General features: G+C 37.5%; 2 protein-coding genes across 3 annotated transcripts; one reads left to right on the top strand and one right to left on the bottom strand.

Moving 5' to 3' along the window:
- Positions 1–4,821: 4,821 nt before the first annotated feature.
- On the top strand, positions 4,822–16,533 carry LOC143024746 (uncharacterized). Its single transcript, XM_076183853.1, has 5 exons — positions 4,822–5,052; positions 10,724–10,885; positions 11,384–11,729; positions 14,294–14,333; positions 15,908–16,533. The coding sequence occupies exons 1-5, from the start codon at positions 4,955–4,957 to the stop codon at positions 16,054–16,056; spliced, it is 795 nt and encodes a 264-aa protein (XP_076039968.1). The 5' UTR covers positions 4,822–4,954; the 3' UTR covers positions 16,057–16,533.
- Positions 16,286–18,009, bottom strand: LOC143024747 (histone H3.3A). Of its 2 annotated transcripts, none has more exons than XM_076183854.1 (3): positions 17,860–18,009; positions 17,191–17,479; positions 16,286–17,080 (listed from the first exon to the last, which is right to left on the bottom strand). In XM_076183854.1, exons 2-3 carry the CDS (start codon positions 17,470–17,472, stop codon positions 16,952–16,954), a joined length of 411 nt encoding a protein of 136 aa, XP_076039969.1. In that variant the 5' UTR covers positions 17,473–17,479; positions 17,860–18,009; the 3' UTR covers positions 16,286–16,951. The 2 variants fall into 2 exon arrangements, with proteins under 2 accessions (XP_076039969.1, XP_076039970.1); XM_076183855.1 differs by having other exon boundaries at positions 17,873–18,000.
- Positions 18,010–18,608: the final 599 nt, after the last annotated feature.

Here is an 18,608-nt window from a genome sequence, read left to right as displayed (position 1 = left end):
CTTTTATGGAATATTCTATTGCTGACACTGTATCATCCTGAAGACGAATCCCGGACAAGGATCGAAACGTAGGAATAAACTTCAAACGACGAGTCCTGTATGTCCTTTCTTAAAAATAACTAACTACATATATATATATATATATATATATATATATATATATATATATATATATTTCTGCACGAGGGGACGGAGAGGTGCGGGGTCGGCGACTAAATGAAGCGGCCTTGCAGTAGATGTGCTGTGTCATAAGAACATAAGAAGAACATAAGAAATAAAGGAGACTGCAAAAGACCATAAGGCCTACACTAGGCAGCTCCGTATCCATCACCACCTGTCGTCCCCATCCATAAAGTTGTCTAATCGTTTTTTAAAACAACTGATAGTTTCAGCGCTTACTACGTGGTTACTAAGTTTATTCCATTCATCGACCACCCTATTTGTAAACCAATTCTTGCCTATTACCTTCTTAAATCTAAATTTGTCCAGTTTATACCCATTACTGCGAGTCCTGCCCTGTTGTTTTATTATGATGACCTTGTTTGCATCACCCTTGTTATAGCCTTTGATCCACTTGAACACTTCTATTAGATCACCCCGCACTCTGCGTCTTTCCAGAGAGTGTAAGTTTAGGTGCCTAAGTCTCTCTTCGTAAGGCAAATTTCCAAGTCCTTGTATCATTTTGGTCATTCTTCTCTGTACTGATTCTAGTGAATTTATGTCCATTTTGTAGGACGGAGACCAAAACTGTACCGCATAGTCCAGGATGGGTCTAACTATTGCTAGATAGAGTTTAATAATTACCTCTGCACTTCTATTTGTTACCGTCCTAGCAATGAAGCCTAATGCTCTGTTTGCTTTATTTCTGGCGCTAATGCACTGCTTCCTGGTTTTAAGGTCCGGACTCACCAGAACTCCCAAGTCCCTCTCGCACTCAGATTTTTCTAAAAACGTGTCATCTAAGTTGTATCTATTTTCGGGGTTGTGTAGCCCTACGTTTAACACGCTACACTTAGAGATATTGAAGTTCATTTGCCATTTCACCGACCATGTTAACAGTTTATCAAGATCATCCTGCAGAATCTGGGCGTCTTCTCCTGACCTAATTAGGCGTCCTATTTTAGTGTCGTCCGCAAACTTACTAACATCACTATTTAACCCATCGTCTAAGTCGTTTATATACATAATGAACAATAAGGGACCCAAAACCGAGCCCTGGGGGACCCCGCTAGTAACATTGCCCCACCTAGATTTTATTCCATTTATGGTGACCCGCTGTTTTCTGTTACTAATCCAAGCTCTAATCCATTCTAACACTTTTCCTCCTATGCCATGGGCTTTGATTTGATTTAGTAGTCTCTGGTGTGGCACTTTGTCGAACGCTTTGCTAAAGTCAAGGTAAATAACATCGTAATTTTCATTGTTGTCTGATGCCTTATATACCTTAGTGTAAAAGGATAGAAGATTAGTTACGCATGACTTACCTTTGGAGAAACCATGCTGTGAATCACGAATTAAATTATGCCCTTCAATGTGTTCTCTGAGTCTATTTACTATTATTGATTCAAGCATCTTTCCTATAACCGACGTCAAACTGATTGGCCTGTAGTTGCATATGGTCGATCTATCTCCCTTCTTAAAAACAGGAACAACGTTTGCCTGCCTCCAAGCAGTTGGAACAGAACCAGTGTCTACCGATTTATTGAATATTTCAGTTAACCGGTCGCAGATTTCAAATCTACACTCCTTAAGCATTCTTGGAAAAATTTCGTCCGGACCCGGAGATTTTGTAGCTTTAAGTCTGTCAATCAGCTTGATAACTTCTTCTTTACTAATGCTGATATTAGTTAGGCTATTTTCTTCATCCCCTCTGAAAATCGGATCACAGTCAGGTACTTTATCTAACCTCTCATTAGTAAACACCGATAGAAAATAATTGTTAAACTCCTCACTCATTTTTTCTTCCGATTCTATCATGACATTTTCATCGTTTTTAATTGGTCCTATTCTTTCTTTATTTTTTGTTCTATAGAGGTGAAAGAAACCCTTTGGGTTGGATTTTGCTTGACTGGCAACCTTGATTTCATAATTACGTTTCGCTGAACGTGTATTCCTTTTAACCAGCTTTGCCATTTCGTTATATCTTGATCTAAGGTGTGATTCCCCGTTTTTTTATTTTTACGTAAAGTCCTCTTTTAATTCCGATCTCATGTTTCAATCTGTCCGTCATCCATTTGGGAGTATTACTATTTTTTCGTATTGACTTTAGGGGGATAAATGTGTTTTGTGCATTAATAATTAGATCTGCCAGATTGCTATACATCTCATCCAAAGTACTGACCTGATTTTTGGGCCGTCGCCCCGAATCGACCTGACCCAAGGCACGCGCATCACTCTCTTTGACCCAGACCTGACTTAAGGTATGCGTAGTTCTCTCTTTGACCCAGACCTGACCCAAGGTACGCGTATCCTCCTTGACCCACTTCTGATTATCAGCCCCGCAACGAGAATCAAGAATGTTTGAAACGTCCGGATTGTTTTTCGTATTCAATTTCAAATAGGTTTTTATATTGTCAAAGTTTGCTTTCCTGAAGTCTGGTACTTGAACGTTATTTGTACTTTTTATTTTTTCCCAAATAATATTAAATCTTATTTCTTGATGATCGCTAAAGCCTAGACTATCGCCCACTATTATGCTGCTAATTTGGTGCTCATTATTTGTTAGAATTAAGTCCAGGGTATTTTGTCCCCTCGTAGGATCGGTAATCATTTGTTTTAGGAAATTATCCTGCACCACATCTAGGAATTGTTTCGCTTCATGATCTCCTATTAAAGTTTCCCAGTCAATGTTTCTATAGTTAAAATCTCCCATGATTACAACGTTTTTGTACTGGGACGCTCTGTGAATTTCATGAATTAGGGAATCAGTCTGCTCAATGCTAAGGTTAGGAGGTCTATACAAGACGCCAATAATAACTTTCTTATTCTTGCCTATAATCTCTACCCAAATAGATTCCGTACAGTCCTCTTCCTTAATCGAATTGTTGATAATACAGTTTAATGTATTTTTAACGAAAAGTGCTACACCTCCCCCATTCCTGCCGACCCTATCCTTATGAAAAAACTTATATCCTTCTATTTCGATTTCCGGAAGGAAATGTTTATCAGCCATGTTGATCCAGGATTCAGTAATGGCTATAATATCGAAATTTTCTACGCATGCTTTACCTCGCAGCAAATCAATTTTGTTAATTATGCTCCTACTATTTGTATAGTAAACTTTAAGTTTATCTTCCCTACCAAAATCTTACCTGTGGGCAGGGATCCAGCGTCTGCCCTTTTCTTCTTCTCTTGGATTTCATTAGTTCCTTCTTCCTGCAGATTTGCCAGCACTTGAAACGAGTTTTTGCATTTCAGTGGGGCTGGTGAGGAATTTTTTCCACTTTTCCGCATCTTATTTCTCACCGTATTCCATCCATGCTCATCGCTAATATTGCCTTCCGTATCATGGGCCTTCGAGCGGAGAACTCGATTCTCCTCCTTAAGGCACTTAACAGCATCCTCCAAGGCTTCAATTCTACTAAATAGAGATTGTACCTCTTCGGCGCTGAACACAGTGACACATTCACTCGCCATATCGCTAACTGAAGCAGCTACCCGGTTTGACCTGACCTGAGTGACGACTACTGCTCATATGAGTGACGACTACTGCATCACTCTCTTTGACCCAGACCTGACTTAAGGTATGCGTAGTTCTCTCTTTGACCCAGACCTGACCCAAGGTACGCGTATCCTCCTTGACCCACTTCTGATTATCAGCCCCGCAACGAGAATCAAGAATGTCTTGCTGTATTGCTTCTGACTCAGGGCAGTGGGTGAGATGCAGGGATGACCCGTTATCCAGGAGGAGCCAGAAAAAAAAGGGGGGGGAGGGAAGAGTAATGAATGGAAGTGGATTTATTGATGAAATGGGCCTTTGAGTTTGGCTTCCTTCCTAGTAAGGGGGAAAAGGCCCTTGGTATATGTTTTATGACATATTTATGTATATGTGTCGTTACGAAGGTGATATTTATAATAAATCTATACGCTCATTAAAGTATATTATATACTTTAATGAGCGTATAGATTTATTATTATTTGATTTATTAGATTTGGAGAGGAGAGAAGAAAGATTATATATAATCTTTCTTCTCTCCTCTCCAAACTCCTCTAGTCTGGCCTTCACTTTCTCGTTTTCTTTATTCATCTTTTCGTTTTCTTCTTTCACATTTTGTTTAGATATGGAAGCATATATTTTGCATTTGTTACACAATCATTTTATTTTTTGTTTCAGAACTTTACATTACAGCAGGTTTAGACCGTTTCCTTTCCAATCTCTGATATAGATCACACGCGAAATCCCTGTCTATATTTCACTTTTCTTTTACATTACCCACGATTTCCCGTCGCCAATGGAATTCTTTCGATGCTAACCTTCTCTAATGTACACTACAGAGTCCAAGTATAGTGAATTGAAGCTATGCCATATGCTCACCAACCAAAATTTCACGTGTACACGGAAAATTACGCAAAAACTACGTACACTTTTTTCCAATACCTCAACATTTACTCTCCTGTATTACAACCAATATTGCAATTTTATGATAATGAATATTTTTAACATATACAATATCTAATCATAAAAGTTAATAAAAATTATTCTCATCTAGCCAAGTTGAATTTACTGCCTATGTTTTTGTTTATATTATAGTAAAGTAGGTCAGGGATACAATATGTATACGAAAACGCTATGTTAAATAAACTGGGGGTAATGTATGAGACATACACTAAAAAATTCTATTAAATTAGAGCACCATCCAAATTATGGATTCAGTAATTAAACCCAAAAAACATTGCATCACATACTTAGGTAATGTTTACATACTCTGATGCTTAGAAAACTCTGGCTTACATCATGAACAGAGGACGGAGTATCATGAATTCTTTTACCCTGTTGCCTAGGATAACGCAATATTTTGCACGAAATACAGCAGGAGTGTTACGTCAATACAGGTAACAATTCATATTATTTTGACAAAACTGAATGAGATAGTACATTATAATTGATACAGTTGAGTTTTCACCAGCTTGTCGATCTTCTCTTGTAAATATTGCATGAGGAAAACCAAATGACTGTTGAGGTTTTATTAATAGATTATGATATGTAGGATTGGAGGTATCATCATAGGATCCCATATATTTTTTCACTTGATAAGTTTGCTTTAATTTCATTATGCTGTCTACCTGGATTAATTCTTCTGAATCATTCTGCAAATTATAGCATCTGCCTGGAAATCTCAATTTCTTAGTATCATTTAAATATCATATATTTTATATGATCTACAATAAGTACAAAAAGTACTTTCATGGCTCTCCAACCTCTCTCCACAATGGTGGAAATTTGAGGTGCTGTAGCTTAGTGTTGCATATATATGCTAGCTAGGTCAACATGAACATGAAATTCCTGATATTTGAGCTGAAGTAGTTCTCATGGGATGCAAAAAGTTGCTATGAGTATAATGCAATTTGAATTATCCATTTAGCTGTCCTAGTTCTCGAGATATTGCATTTTGAATGGGATTAAATCGGGCCTATTTTTTCCCAGGAAATCGGGCCGAAACGTGCGGTCTGACTAATCGCCGATCAAACGTAAACAATGACGGTTTTTACTGACAGGCACAATTTTATATAAAAATTTAGTATATGGTTGCATTATTTGACCTATTTTCTATTAGATGTGTGATTTCCATGTAATTTGATCATAGAATTACATTTCTATCCTTTGCAAAATCACCCACCACAGCTACGAATGCCGTCAAATTACATTAAAATCATACATTTTAAAGAAAATAGTTTGAATAATTCAACTATATGCAAGCTATTACACCAATAGCACAATAGTAACAAACTTAATAGTGTAGTTTGATCCATACTACCAGTGATCATAGATAGCGGGCAGGACGAGTCGTAGCTGTGGTCCGTAATATTACGGAGGATAAAAACGTAACTTCTCTTTGATCATATTACATGAAAATCACACATTTTAAAGAAAATAGTTCAAATAATTCAACTATAAGTCTATTACACTAATAACATAATAGTAAAAAACTTAATAGAGTGAAGTTTGATAAGATGGCGGGATGAATGTTGATGTTATCCGATAATCCGATCCGATAGAAAAAAAACAACTAATTAGTACCACCGATTTCTCAGCTCTACCATAACACGCTGCCTTTATTTTGGTATAAGAATAATTCGCGAGACTAGTAGTTTTAGTTATTTTTAGTTAGTTGTCCGCACTCTGAATTTATTTAGCTCATTTTTTACGCTGAAACATAAACCAATTTTCGATTTACTGCTGAATGCAAGCCGCCATGTTTATCTTATGTTTTTATGTACCGACATGTAACTGATGATGTAATTGTTTGAAATTTACTACGATCGTAGTAAATACACTCGCATAACATTTGTATGAATGAAATATCCGGCGGTATGTAAATTTGGCCGTTTGCATGGCGTGCGCATAAAATGACGCGCTATTGTGCTCCTCATCGACGGTGGCGCCTCTGGTGGTGTTTGACCTACCTATATATGCTAGTACCTAATTAGTACAATCGAGCTGATTACACAGATCATCAGATGTTAGACTTCATTCACAACCACAGCCATTCCAACATACCAAGAAAGCTTGCATGCACCTCGCACCATACATTCAACTAAACCAAGTAGGATTAAGTCACCATACAGAGGCTGTATCATCTCTCAAGTGGAGATCCATTTCAGCTGTGTCAATAATGGACTGAATAACTTCATTTGTATCCTCTTGATATTCTTTCATTGCATACATATTTCTAGTCAAATTTTACCACACCTTTCATAGTTACAAAAACAGCAGTGATGTCACACCTTCATTTGATCTATTTTAGTACATTTTGTCAGCCAGACTATGGGTCATTCTAGCTGCCACCCTTGGAATTCTTTATTTTTCTTTTATCATTCCTTATGTGTGGGAGTAAATTTCACCCCTTCTCTTTTTCTACAAGAGGGGACAGAGAGTGAGGGTCGCTGATTAAATGAAATGGCATCGCTGTGGATGTGTTGTGACTTGCTGCATTGTTTCTGACCCAGGGTGAGATGCTGGGATGACCCATCATCCAGAAGGAGCCAAGAAAAGAGGGAGGGAGTGAGGTGTGGTAAATGGGAGTGGAGTGGGGGGGGGATGAAATTAGTGGTAGTGGAATTATGCCTTTTGAGTTTGGCTACCTCCTTTGTAATGAAGAAAAATCCCTTGGTGTATGTATGTACATTGGTTACATTTACACCACTGCTGTATATGCCAGAGCATAGCAAATAAGATATAAGGTTTTCTCTTATATCTATGTTAGTCTAATAATATGTAACTAATGTGTATCAGCAGTAACTAATGTGTCTCTAATGGCATTCCATTAATGTATTTTTCAGGTAACAAATCACCCATAACCAAAACACCATGTCTATTTCTTCCTTTGCTTTATATATTGTTTTATTTCCATTGTATAATTATGCTAGTCTCCTTACAATGGGATTGTGGTATGGATAAGGATATAAAGACAGTGATGTAGTTTTTGTGATATGTGTTCAGGTAATTACAAATGGGACCTTTTTTACACTCGTAATATAACCAGCAGCACCTGTTGCTAAATGCCTGGTGATTTAGGTATAGGATACAGTATTTGCTTCCCAGGCATACAGTGTTGCCAGATCTAACCTTATGTTATAGGACAAAACCATACACTATACACATAAAGTGGTATTATGGCCATGGATACATATATGGGGCATCTGCATGCTGTGATGCATACAGGAAAAGATAGGAACTGGGTACAGATAGGATATATATATATAGAAACACATTTGGTATAACATTGTATCACATGGCACTGATGCACCTGCATAAATGCATACATGGTTAAGAGACACACAGAACTACAATATCAAATCTACACAATTCAATTGTATCACTACACTATTGCCTTTTTTCAGTCTTCATTCTACCTTGATTTATAGATACTGACTAGATCTTCATATAGCAGTTGACAGTCCTCTTTTAAGATCTTCTTATAGTAGTTGATAGTCCTCTTTGCTTTACTCTTTTCAAGATTTTGTCTTTGTCATCAAATATGTGGTTTTACTATACATTCTGGCACCTCTCTCTAATCCAACATTTCCTCCTTCATTAGTGTAATTTAGCATAAAATTTGTTACAGTATTTTTCTAAACCCTCAGTGTTTAGTAACATGCATTCATACTCTATACACACACCAACATTCTGGTTTAAATGTTTTAAGACAAAAGAGATAAGTCAGGAATGAATGGAACAGTCTGGTGGCAGTCAGGAGGATAAAAACCCTAGAGCATGGGAGGATTTAGCTGAGGTTAGTCGTGCCTCTCTAGTAAGGTACAATGAGTCCTCCTTATATGGTCATTCTTTATCCGGTAAATTCGCAGTTATGGTATTTGGTAATTACTACCCTTGATTCTATTTACGGTAAGAAAAATGTACAGATACGGTATCCACTCATGTTTTGAAGAGGAAAGAGCAGGGAGAAGGTACATCTGCCATATCCTATTATTACATGTTATAATGGGTTCGGTATACAGTAATTTCAATTTGTGTTAAGGTTTTCATGTGTGAGGATGTACTGTAATGCCATGGAGTGAAAAAGATTATGGTAACTAGTACATTTATGATTACAGATTTTGTTCCATTGAACCCTCAAATAGCAAGAAGTCTTCCATAATTGGAAAAAAATTATAAGTCATAAAACCAATATAAATCCAATCATTATTGTATATAAATATTCTTTACTTATAAGGGTGTGTTAAGAAGGGAGGTGCAGGGAATACGTTTTGGATGGGTGTACACTTTGATTTGGCTACCTTCTGGTATGTATGTACATTTTAATTCTTAACTGGTGGGTGTATATAGGTTTTTGGATGAAAATCATTTTTTCTCCAAAAAATAATTTTCTTAAAAGAATTAAGATATAATAGTGTTGTAATTTTTCTAAGTTAATAGAACTGCAACACCCAAATTTATTTACTGGCAATAATCAGGTAGATACTGGGCTTTCTGTCTGTTTAGTGTCAGATTAGGAAATATGTGTGCCCTTTGCCTCATTGTTATATGAACAGGAATGGTTGAAGATATCTGTCAGGGTTTTTATTGCTTCAGAGCTCAGATGTTTCAGCTGTTAGTTTAATATCTTGTCTGGGCCTTCTGCATATTATTATATATTTTTTTCAGCTTTTTGATGGTATAGTATTTTCTATTCTGGTGAAGAAGGGTGATATAGCTTCTGTCTCTGGCTTTATCTTGCTTTGTTTTTCTTGGACTTGAAGATTGTTTCGGAGAAAGACTTGATATTAATATTACTTTTTTTATTACATTATTTTGAGTTGCTTTGCTCCAACTATTTAAGGTTTTCCTATGTTATGCGATGTTTTATTCAGTTGCTGTGCAGCTGTGGGTTTTTACTTGGTGAAACTGTAGGCAGCAATCATTATTTTCGTAATCATTATTGTAATTAATGTTATATTAATATCACAGTTCACTTCATATAGGAGTAGGAAGCCAATGAGAGATGTGATCATTTTAATTTGCTAAGTGAAAGTATAAACCAAATGTTAGGTTTTTAACTTTTATTGAAGTGCTAGTGTGAATGTAAAATGTTGACAAAACTAGAACTTACTGCTCCCTTTCTTCATGCAAGTCCTGAGAGTACTTCAGTTATGATACAGGCACCTCCTCTGGGGCCGTACTTTCCCTATTTAAGTCCAGTGATTGGCCTTTGGTAAAAATTCCTAGTCGTTTGACCAATAACTGAGGTCATCTAATGATATGACATGCCCCTCACCCTCCATCAGGTTCTCCTAAGTCATGTTATGTCATACCATTACCTGATGATGTACATATTGGTTTCCTTTCAATGCTGCTGACTTGTCCTGGTTAAGAACACACATCCTGTGGTGGCACCATCATCACAGAAATAGTATCATCACTTTATTACCACCCCATATATACATGATGAACTATCATGGCAATAATATACAACCTTGGCACAGCCCAACTCTCACACAAGCTTTACTACTTTACTACAGCTTGACTGCTTTCATTAGATTTCCCCATATCACATCACATGTAAATGCAACACACTCCATAAAACATATAATCATGTCTCCCAACATTCATGTAGTTGTGAGCAATTTGATATTTTTTATCCAAGATATGAGCCAACTCTGGGGCCTGCAGATCATATGCTATGTTGATAGCAGATCATATGCTATGTTGATAGCAACATAGTGGAAAGGAGCTAAACCCTTGGGATCCTGACATTTCCTACCTCCACACTCAGTTTTGAATATATGGTTTTATATATTAAAAAATAATAATAATAATAAATAAATAAAATAAGATTTGCAATTTCAAGTGGAACTTGTGCACACATTTTTAGAAAAGTGGAGGGATGCACTTTTTTCACTTGCAATGTTTTTTTTGTTTTTTTTTTTTTAGACTTGCAATGTTACTGTATATGTTATTAAGGATATGTTTTGTACTATTCACTATTTGTCTTAGGTCAGTCAGTGTGTACATCATGCAAAGTAATACTTAGAAGCCAAAACTAATCATTGATATGCTTTTCAGACATCCTATACATGTTCAAATAAATTTGAATGCCCAGCACAAGAGCACAAATTCAGTTGAAGAAATTGACACTGATGCACCAATCAAATTTTCATCAAGTCGTGCCGCCACATGGAAAGCAAGAGACACATATGGTGGAGGAAAAGAGAAAAAGGGCTTATGGTATGAGCCCATTGTTGTGTCATTGAGTGTAGGGGTATTTTTGATATACTTTTGTATAATAAGGCAAGAGAATGATGTTGACTCAAAATTGCATAAAACTCTTTATGATCACATTGAAGGTCTAGAAGAGAAACAGTTAGAACTATCGCTTAAATACAATATGGATACAGGTGGAGACACAAAAGCTCTTATTGAAAGATTAGCAGAAATTCGTGAGGAAAAGGAGTCAAATATGTCATGAACATAAGCATTCAGTAAGAGTTTAAGTTGTGGGAGCGACCTGTATACTGTATATTATCTACAATGAATTTTGTACAAAGATTAAGTTATTTCAAATAAAAACCATAACACTGCATCATACTACTTTTTTTATCTATTTTTTGTACTTGTGTTGAGTTGAAGTGATCTTTTGTGGAAAAAATACCATTGTACCCATAATCACACAAAATTCTGTCATGACCAAGTTTTGGTGCTGATATAGGAATTAATCCATTCCAGGATCACCTCAACTCAGCACCTGATATTACCCCAGGAAGAACTGAATTACAAGTGGCTTTGCGGGCCAACATTAAGTCGTAAAATGTTTTGCCAATGCAAACCAGTGTCTTTGCAACAACACAGGACGATTACCGGTTGGGATCAGAAAAGACACAAGGAAGTACCCCGATATCAAACTATTATTGTCACTTTATCAGTAGCTTCTTTCTTGGGTTATTTTTTGTGGTTTCGGGAACCAAGTGATATTGATGAGCAAATGAGCAGGCCCATTTGGGAAAGACTTCCAGGAATTGACCCAGAAAGGGCAGAAGTGATGATGGAACTTGACAGACGCCTAGGATTACAGGTGAGCAATTCTAGAATACAGTACAAACCTTATAAAAAATTGTGGTTAATAGAAGCTGTAGACGATTAAAAGTAAGGGTCTATTAAAGGTTGTATGGATGCAATGGGTCTACTTGACAGATGCCAGTAAAGATTATCTTCCATTCTTCACCAGCAAAGATTATCTTCCATTCTTCACCAGCAAAGATTATCTTCCATTCTTCACCAGCAAAGATTATCTTCCATTCTTCACCAGCAAAGATTATCTTCCATTCTTCACCACCCTGTCCAATTGGCCATTACCACAGGTCAAAGTAGATAGCCATGAGAGAGATGCATCCTCACCCCTTCTCTCACTCACATCAAACTTGTTCCTGCATAAATCATGTACATGTACCTTCATTCTTTCCCAGTAATTCTGTCAGCTCATTCCTGCTGCTCATTCTTCTCCAACTCTCAATTTTGTTAGTTTGATATTCTGACTGTCCATGTGCTTTCCTTACCCTCTCCTTAATTACCTGACTTTTGTCTTCATTCCTAACATCTTTTTTATTCATTACAAAATTATATGTTAAGTGCTTACCCCAGCATATAGCTCCCTCTGTACCTCTCATGTGCTTCTTTGTTTCTTCCTTGCATTTATTTTTCATATGGATGCCACTTCATTCACTGTCTGGGCAATGAATGGGGAGGGACAGCCTTTTATTCACAAGGAGGTAAGACAGAAAGGAAACAAATGGATATGGGTTGGTACATACCTTGGCAGGCTACCCCCCTTGTAAGGAGAAAGAAGCCATTTGGTATATTGATAGATCTGAAGATAAAATTGGTGATTGGGTTATGGTTGTGAGAAGCAACATAATAGTGGATCAAGCAAATCTGTGTGAAGGCAAGGTGATGATATGGTTTAACATCACAAACACCCCCCTATCGGAAGGCTAGGATGGTGTCCCTCACAGAGGACTTTGTAGCTACCCACCTGAAACTTAGAACTGATGTGCTGAGTAGAAGAGAACCCATGGTGCCATATGGCCATGCCGGGACGAGTTTGGTGTCAAATTGGAAGAGTGGGAAGCAAGTGACAAGGCAGATTCCTTCTGTTGAATGTGGCATCATTGTCTGTGAAACACCTTTGCCTTATAGGAAAATATGACCATGTAACAATTGAATTTTAGTTGTCAGGTGGGGAAATGGAGCCAAAGATCAAATCACACAAGACTGGAAGGAATTCATGAATACCAATAGAACTATGAAGATATAAATCTCTACATTTAAAACTCAAATAAACAGGTGCCAAAGATTAGTGGAGGAAAGCAGAAAAATGGTTCAATAAAAGGTGAGCTAAAAAGCCAGGAATGTGGCTATGAGAAACAGTAAAAAGAAAAATTATTGAAGAAAGGAAGTTTACAAATTAGTTTGAAATGACAACAATAATTTAGGTAAATGTAAAGATGAACCAAAACTGTATTCCAAGGTGCAGAGAAGGGAGTAGATATTTGCTTTTGACTAGGCTACCTCCCTTAGAAGAGGGAAAAAGCTATTATGTAGATAGAAGAGGGACTGGCCGTTTCCTTTGGTACAGTCTAGATAGAATCACTGGTAAATTGAGACCAGGAAAAAATCAAACCATTAATGGGTATTAAGGTCTTCGGAGAGGGTTCAGCTCAGGCAGAAATAATGAGTATTGAATAATAATGAGTATTGAACCTGTCTTCACAAACAAGGGCAGTTTTCTAGTTTTCTCGAGTTGAATACTTAATGTGGTTCAAATTCATGAAAGTAGAAATAAGGAGCCATCACTGACTAGCACAATGGTGACTCAAAGGTTAGCTTTCAATTTGGAAGTTCACTTGCATCAAACTAAGGTACTGATGTACTCCAAGAGAGGAAGGGTTGGGTAGGCATATTAGGACTAAGAGTGACATATATTAAATCATTTCTGAAGAAGGTACATGAGCCATGGCAATGCCACATTTACCTTGAATCACTCGGTCTTTCCATTTCCAATCATAACACAAGCTCTACTAATCTTATAAAAACTCTTCACAGCATTCCCCCCAGTCACAAACTGAAATACCTTCCAGTACCCTTTTTTAAATCCAAATCAAAGGAACGTACCTACTCCCACCCTTCTCACTCGCCACTTCATCAAAATATCATTCACACATAAGCACAAACATTCTCCCTTTCTCATTGCATCCCATCCTTGGTCATCCACTTCCTCTGGCTTCCACACCACCCAATACTCTTTCATTAGCCCTATCTGCCATCTTCTTTCCCATTCCTACTCTCCTGATCTCATTTCTTTCCAACTTAGGAACCCCTACCAAACACAAAAACACTTACCTTTTCCAAATCCTTACCACAAACACTTGATCCAGGAACCCACTGAACCTTACCAGGTACTCCCCAGTTAACCCTGCCAACTACTACAATCACATGTGAACACCTGTGAAGAGCACATAATTGCCCATGTCTTGGTATTTGCTTGTTCCATACCAAATCCCCGATCCCCTTGTGAGGAAACAGGCAACATGTAGGGTTAGTTAGTTAGACTAAGTGTCACTTGTATTTTCCTTGGGACAGGCTGACTACGAGGCATTGGCAAAGTACAAGGAAGAGTATTTAGGTACCCCCACAAAATTTTCAAAAAACAAATAACCCTTGAATTATTGTTGCGTATGAAAGACAACTTTATTAGAAACAAAATGCTTTTTAAATTTTTGAAATAGCTTGAAAAATAAGGGAGATACGATTTTTTAAATTATTTTTTTAGCCCGCATTTTTGGCTAGACTTTACCATAACAAAGTGTTAGAATTAAGGGTGGTATTTTGTAAAGATTTCGGTAAAGAAATACACATTAACTCTAAACCACTGGTCCAATTTAATTAAAATTCGGCATACTTGGGTTTTAAGGGTTAACAAATCACATGAGCATGTCAAAAACAATGTGAGACATCTCCATCATACCATATTTGCCTTTTCATGGCAATCATGAAGCTGTCAATGGTGGGTCTCGCTAAGCGCCGACCGAAGTCAACCAACGCTGACCAAAACGACACAATAACGGTTTTTGCTCAAATGCATAATATATATAAAAAATAGCATACGGTTGCATTATTTGACCTATTTTCTTTAAAATGTGTGATTTCCATGTAAAATGATCGAAGAGAAGTTACGCTTTTATCCTCTGTAAAATTACCAACCGGCAACCAACGCCGACCAAACCCAACCAATGACGGCTTTTGCATGACAAAAACGTAACTTCTCTTTGATGATTTTACATGGGATTCACACATTTTAAAGTAAATATGTCAAATAATGCAATCATATGCTATTTTTTATATATAAATTATGCATTTGGGCAAAAACCGTCATTGCGTGGTTTTGGCTTTGGTCGACGTTGGTCGGCAGTTGGCGGTTGGTAATTTTGTAGAGGATAAAAACGTAACTTCTCTTTGATGATTTTACATGGAAGTCACACATTTTAAAGAAAATAGGTCAGACAATACAACCATATGCTAATTTTTATTTAAAATTATACATTTGAGCAAAAGCCAGCGTTTTGGTTTGGTCGGCCTTGATTGCCGGTTAGTAATTTTGCAGAGGATAAAAACGTAACTTCTCTTCGATCATTTTACATGGAAATCACACATTTTGAAGAAAATATGTCAAATAATGCAACCATGTGCTATTTTTTATATATAAATAATGCATTTAAGCAAAAACCGTCATTGTGTGGTTTTGGTCGTCAATGGTGGTGTAAACAAAATCAAATACGAACTGGACGCTTAAGATTCATGGGTGATATGCCTATATGTGCGGACCCTAAGCTCAAACATTAAGTGATCAACGCTCTTAAGCTTCTCATATCCGGGAGAAAATAGGTTGATAAACACGTTTATGTACATTTAAATAATATTTAGTGATACCTTACCTTAATATTTTTACTCGGAAAACTATGTTACCGAGTTTGATAACCAAATTTCCGTTCGAATCGCTGAAGACATTTTCTATTTAAAGAATTGGGCATATACTTGCAAAACAACAAGGTAATTTTAATTATATTGCGCATCCGCTGAACGCGGGAAGCATTCAAATTAACTAAACAGAAGCTGGTGGTCCGCAAGAAATGGCGACGTAAACATTACATGGTCGACAGTGGCGCCGCGCGCGGATTCCGGGGTACCTACAGTATTACGCAAAACAGGCAGAGGAACTGGAAAGAAGTCGCAAGATACTAGAAGACAGACAGAAGGGAAATCAAACATTATTACTCGAAGAGAAACGAAGAGGAAGCCATACAGCAATACTCAAAGACTATGTCAACAAAGAAAACAGATCTTGAAATAGTTCAATAACTACATTCGAGATAAAAAAGAAAGTGAATTGATGCATACACCGAAAAATTGTCAGTCACCTGTAAATGATTCACCAAGTCATATTCACCAAGAGCCATGATATGTAATGCTTCAATGGCTACATTGTATGTGATTGCATTGAATCACTTTATTACTTTGTATATGGAGGGTAGTAAACCCTCCAGCAGTTTTAGAATGGATAAAATAAAAATTGACTGGATGAAAGATAGTTTTATTTTCTTTACTTACAATAAGTGCATCTCAAATAAGAAGAATCAAAGAGTACTGTAGAGAATCTCCAGAAATACTACAGTACCATCAGTAGTAGGGTAATAGGTACAGTAATAAAAAAGTTTCCGTCTAAACCTAAAAAATAATGAAGATCATGAACACGATACGATCTACACATTACCATTAATGACAATACAAATATGCAAATTGCTCCCAGACCAGGAAAAAAAATCATAAAGTCTTGTACTTTGGGATATTATTTGTGATAGCCTATGACATGCGTAGTATTCAAGAAGTTTCAATCTCACTTTTAAGTTGTAGTCTTCCAGAGATTGCCAGAACCAGCATCACAATTTTGCAATAGTAAAATCCACATACCACTTAACACAACATAAATGCTATGAGGATGAACGTCCAGCAAATCTGAACAAAATAAATTAAGAAACCTCGTCATATTTAAGAGGTGGGCAGTAATTAGCCACTCATTTTATCTTACAGTCAGATTCTGTGCCAATTCATTCTATAACTGGCACACTCAGAACCTAAAATACTCTTGCCAAACTTTTAACTTAAAACATTAAACTTCTGTTCATGGCAGTATGTAGCTTGGAGGTTAAATGTCTTGAGTGAGCACTTAATATTAAAGAACGCTTAAGCACGTTCACCACGGATTCGCCTGGCCAGCTGAATATCCTTTGGCATGATGGTGACACGCTTTGCGTGAATGGCGCACAGGTTGGTGTCTTCGAAGAGACCCACGAGGTACGCCTCAGACGCTTCCTAGAAGGATAAAGGCATTCGTTAGAACACGGACTTGTTATTTTTCACACTGGTGATTATGTTATGCACACATTCATTACCATTCGAAAAACAAAGCCTCTCCCCCGCACCTGAAGGGCACCGATAGCTGCACTCTGGAAACGAAGGTCAGTCTTGAAGTCCTGGGCGATCTCACGAACCAGACGCTGGAAGGGCAGCTTGCGGATCAGCAATTCTGTGGATTTCTGGTAACGACGGATTTCTCGGAGGGCGACAGTACCGGGGCGGTAACGATGAGGCTTCTTTACACCACCGGTAGATGGGGCTGACTTCCTAGCAGCTTTGGTGGCAAGCTGCTTACGGGGAGCCTTACCTCCCGTTGACTTACGTGCGGTCTGCTTCGTACGGGCCATGGCTTACCTGCAATATTGTAACAACCTTTATGAGCGTTTATGATACAGAAATTCACTTCACTGAGATCGTCTGATAAACACCAGACGTTGCTGGCGAATACAAAACCACTAAACAGGAGACACATATAGTCACTGTAAAATCATACTAGCATAGAGCTTCCTGAAACGCATCATCATTGTGGCAGTTACTTTCAAACGCGCCTTCGATATCCGCCATCTTGTTTCGGCGGTAAACAATGACGAGTGACCTCATCGACTGACGCAAAGTTGAGCACACTTTCACTATACCAATATTGAAACACAATAATATTTCCCTACACTTAATTCACTAGTAATCCACATTTCATATTTCACACTATCAAAAACCGGCATACAAGACGCACACACCTTTATAGTATACCTTTTCGCACAGATACTACGTTTAGCTCAGCACGAACAGACGGAATGACGACTAAACGCAACAACGGCCTATGTCCTGGTATATATAGTCCCACTGACGTCACTCTCCCGCCTCGCTCCCTCATTGGTGTACGAGAGACTCAAGGCATCGTGCGATTGGCTAAAATAAAACCTCACCCTATTGGAGGAATTTATACAAATGCTAGACGTTCATTGGCAGAAAAGCGAGCTATCCCATTGGTTGGCAATACCAGTTTGTGATCCGTAGCTGCACAGAATGCATCTCTTCTAGTTAACAGATTCCAAATAAAAGCTTATAGAAACATAGATTATAGGATTTCAGCTTATTTTTAAGGCAGATCATATAAAAATATCGTATAACTAGACAATGCCAGCCACATGAATCAGATTTACTTGGGGAAATTCAAGTTAATTTTAATGAAATATCATGAAAACGTTTGCTCTCCCAATCCCAGCAATACAAGGAGGACACTTAGTCACGTGCATTAAAATACATGCACAAAAGAATAATTGAACGAGAATGCGAGTTTACATACTCGAAAAAGAAAATTATGAGAGGTAATCAATAATGTTGGGGTATTTCAATACTTACAGCAGAATAAAGAAGTGTTAATGACTTGACTTCAGCTCGCTATGTGACTGGATACCTAAAGAACTCACTATTTATAACTCTCAGGAAAGGAACTAGGGATGGATACCAGACAACTTGGATAGAA

The sequence above is a fragment of the Oratosquilla oratoria genome, chromosome 4 (assembly GCF_046742065.1).
Source record: "Oratosquilla oratoria isolate Oo_2021 chromosome 4, ASM4674206v1, whole genome shotgun sequence".
NCBI lineage: Eukaryota > Metazoa > Arthropoda > Malacostraca > Stomatopoda > Squillidae > Oratosquilla > Oratosquilla oratoria.
The sequence above is the reverse complement of the archived record's forward strand: the minus strand, read 5'-3'. Positions and strand labels throughout refer to the sequence as shown.

What these genes read in the sequence shown, in the direction of transcription:
- LOC143024746 (XM_076183853.1), top strand. Translation starts at nt 4,955, where the DNA reads ATGAACAGAGGACGGAGTATCATGAATTCTTTTACCCTGTTGCCTAGG. An exon ending in ACAGACGCCTAGGATTACAG is followed by an intron (nt 11,730 to 14,293) that starts GTGAGCAATTCT and finishes TCCTTGGGACAG; the next exon opens with GCTGACTACGAGGCATTGGC. An exon ending in AAAGTACAAGGAAGAGTATT is followed by an intron (nt 14,334 to 15,907) that starts TAGGTACCCCCA and finishes ACCTACAGTATT; the next exon opens with ACGCAAAACAGGCAGAGGAA.
- LOC143024747 (XM_076183854.1), bottom strand. Translation starts at nt 17,472, where the DNA reads ATGGCCCGTACGAAGCAGACCGCACGTAAGTCAACGGGAGGTAAGGCT. An exon ending in CAGCTATCGGTGCCCTTCAG is followed by an intron (nt 17,081 to 17,190) that starts GTGCGGGGGAGA and finishes TTATCCTTCTAG; the next exon opens with GAAGCGTCTGAGGCGTACCT.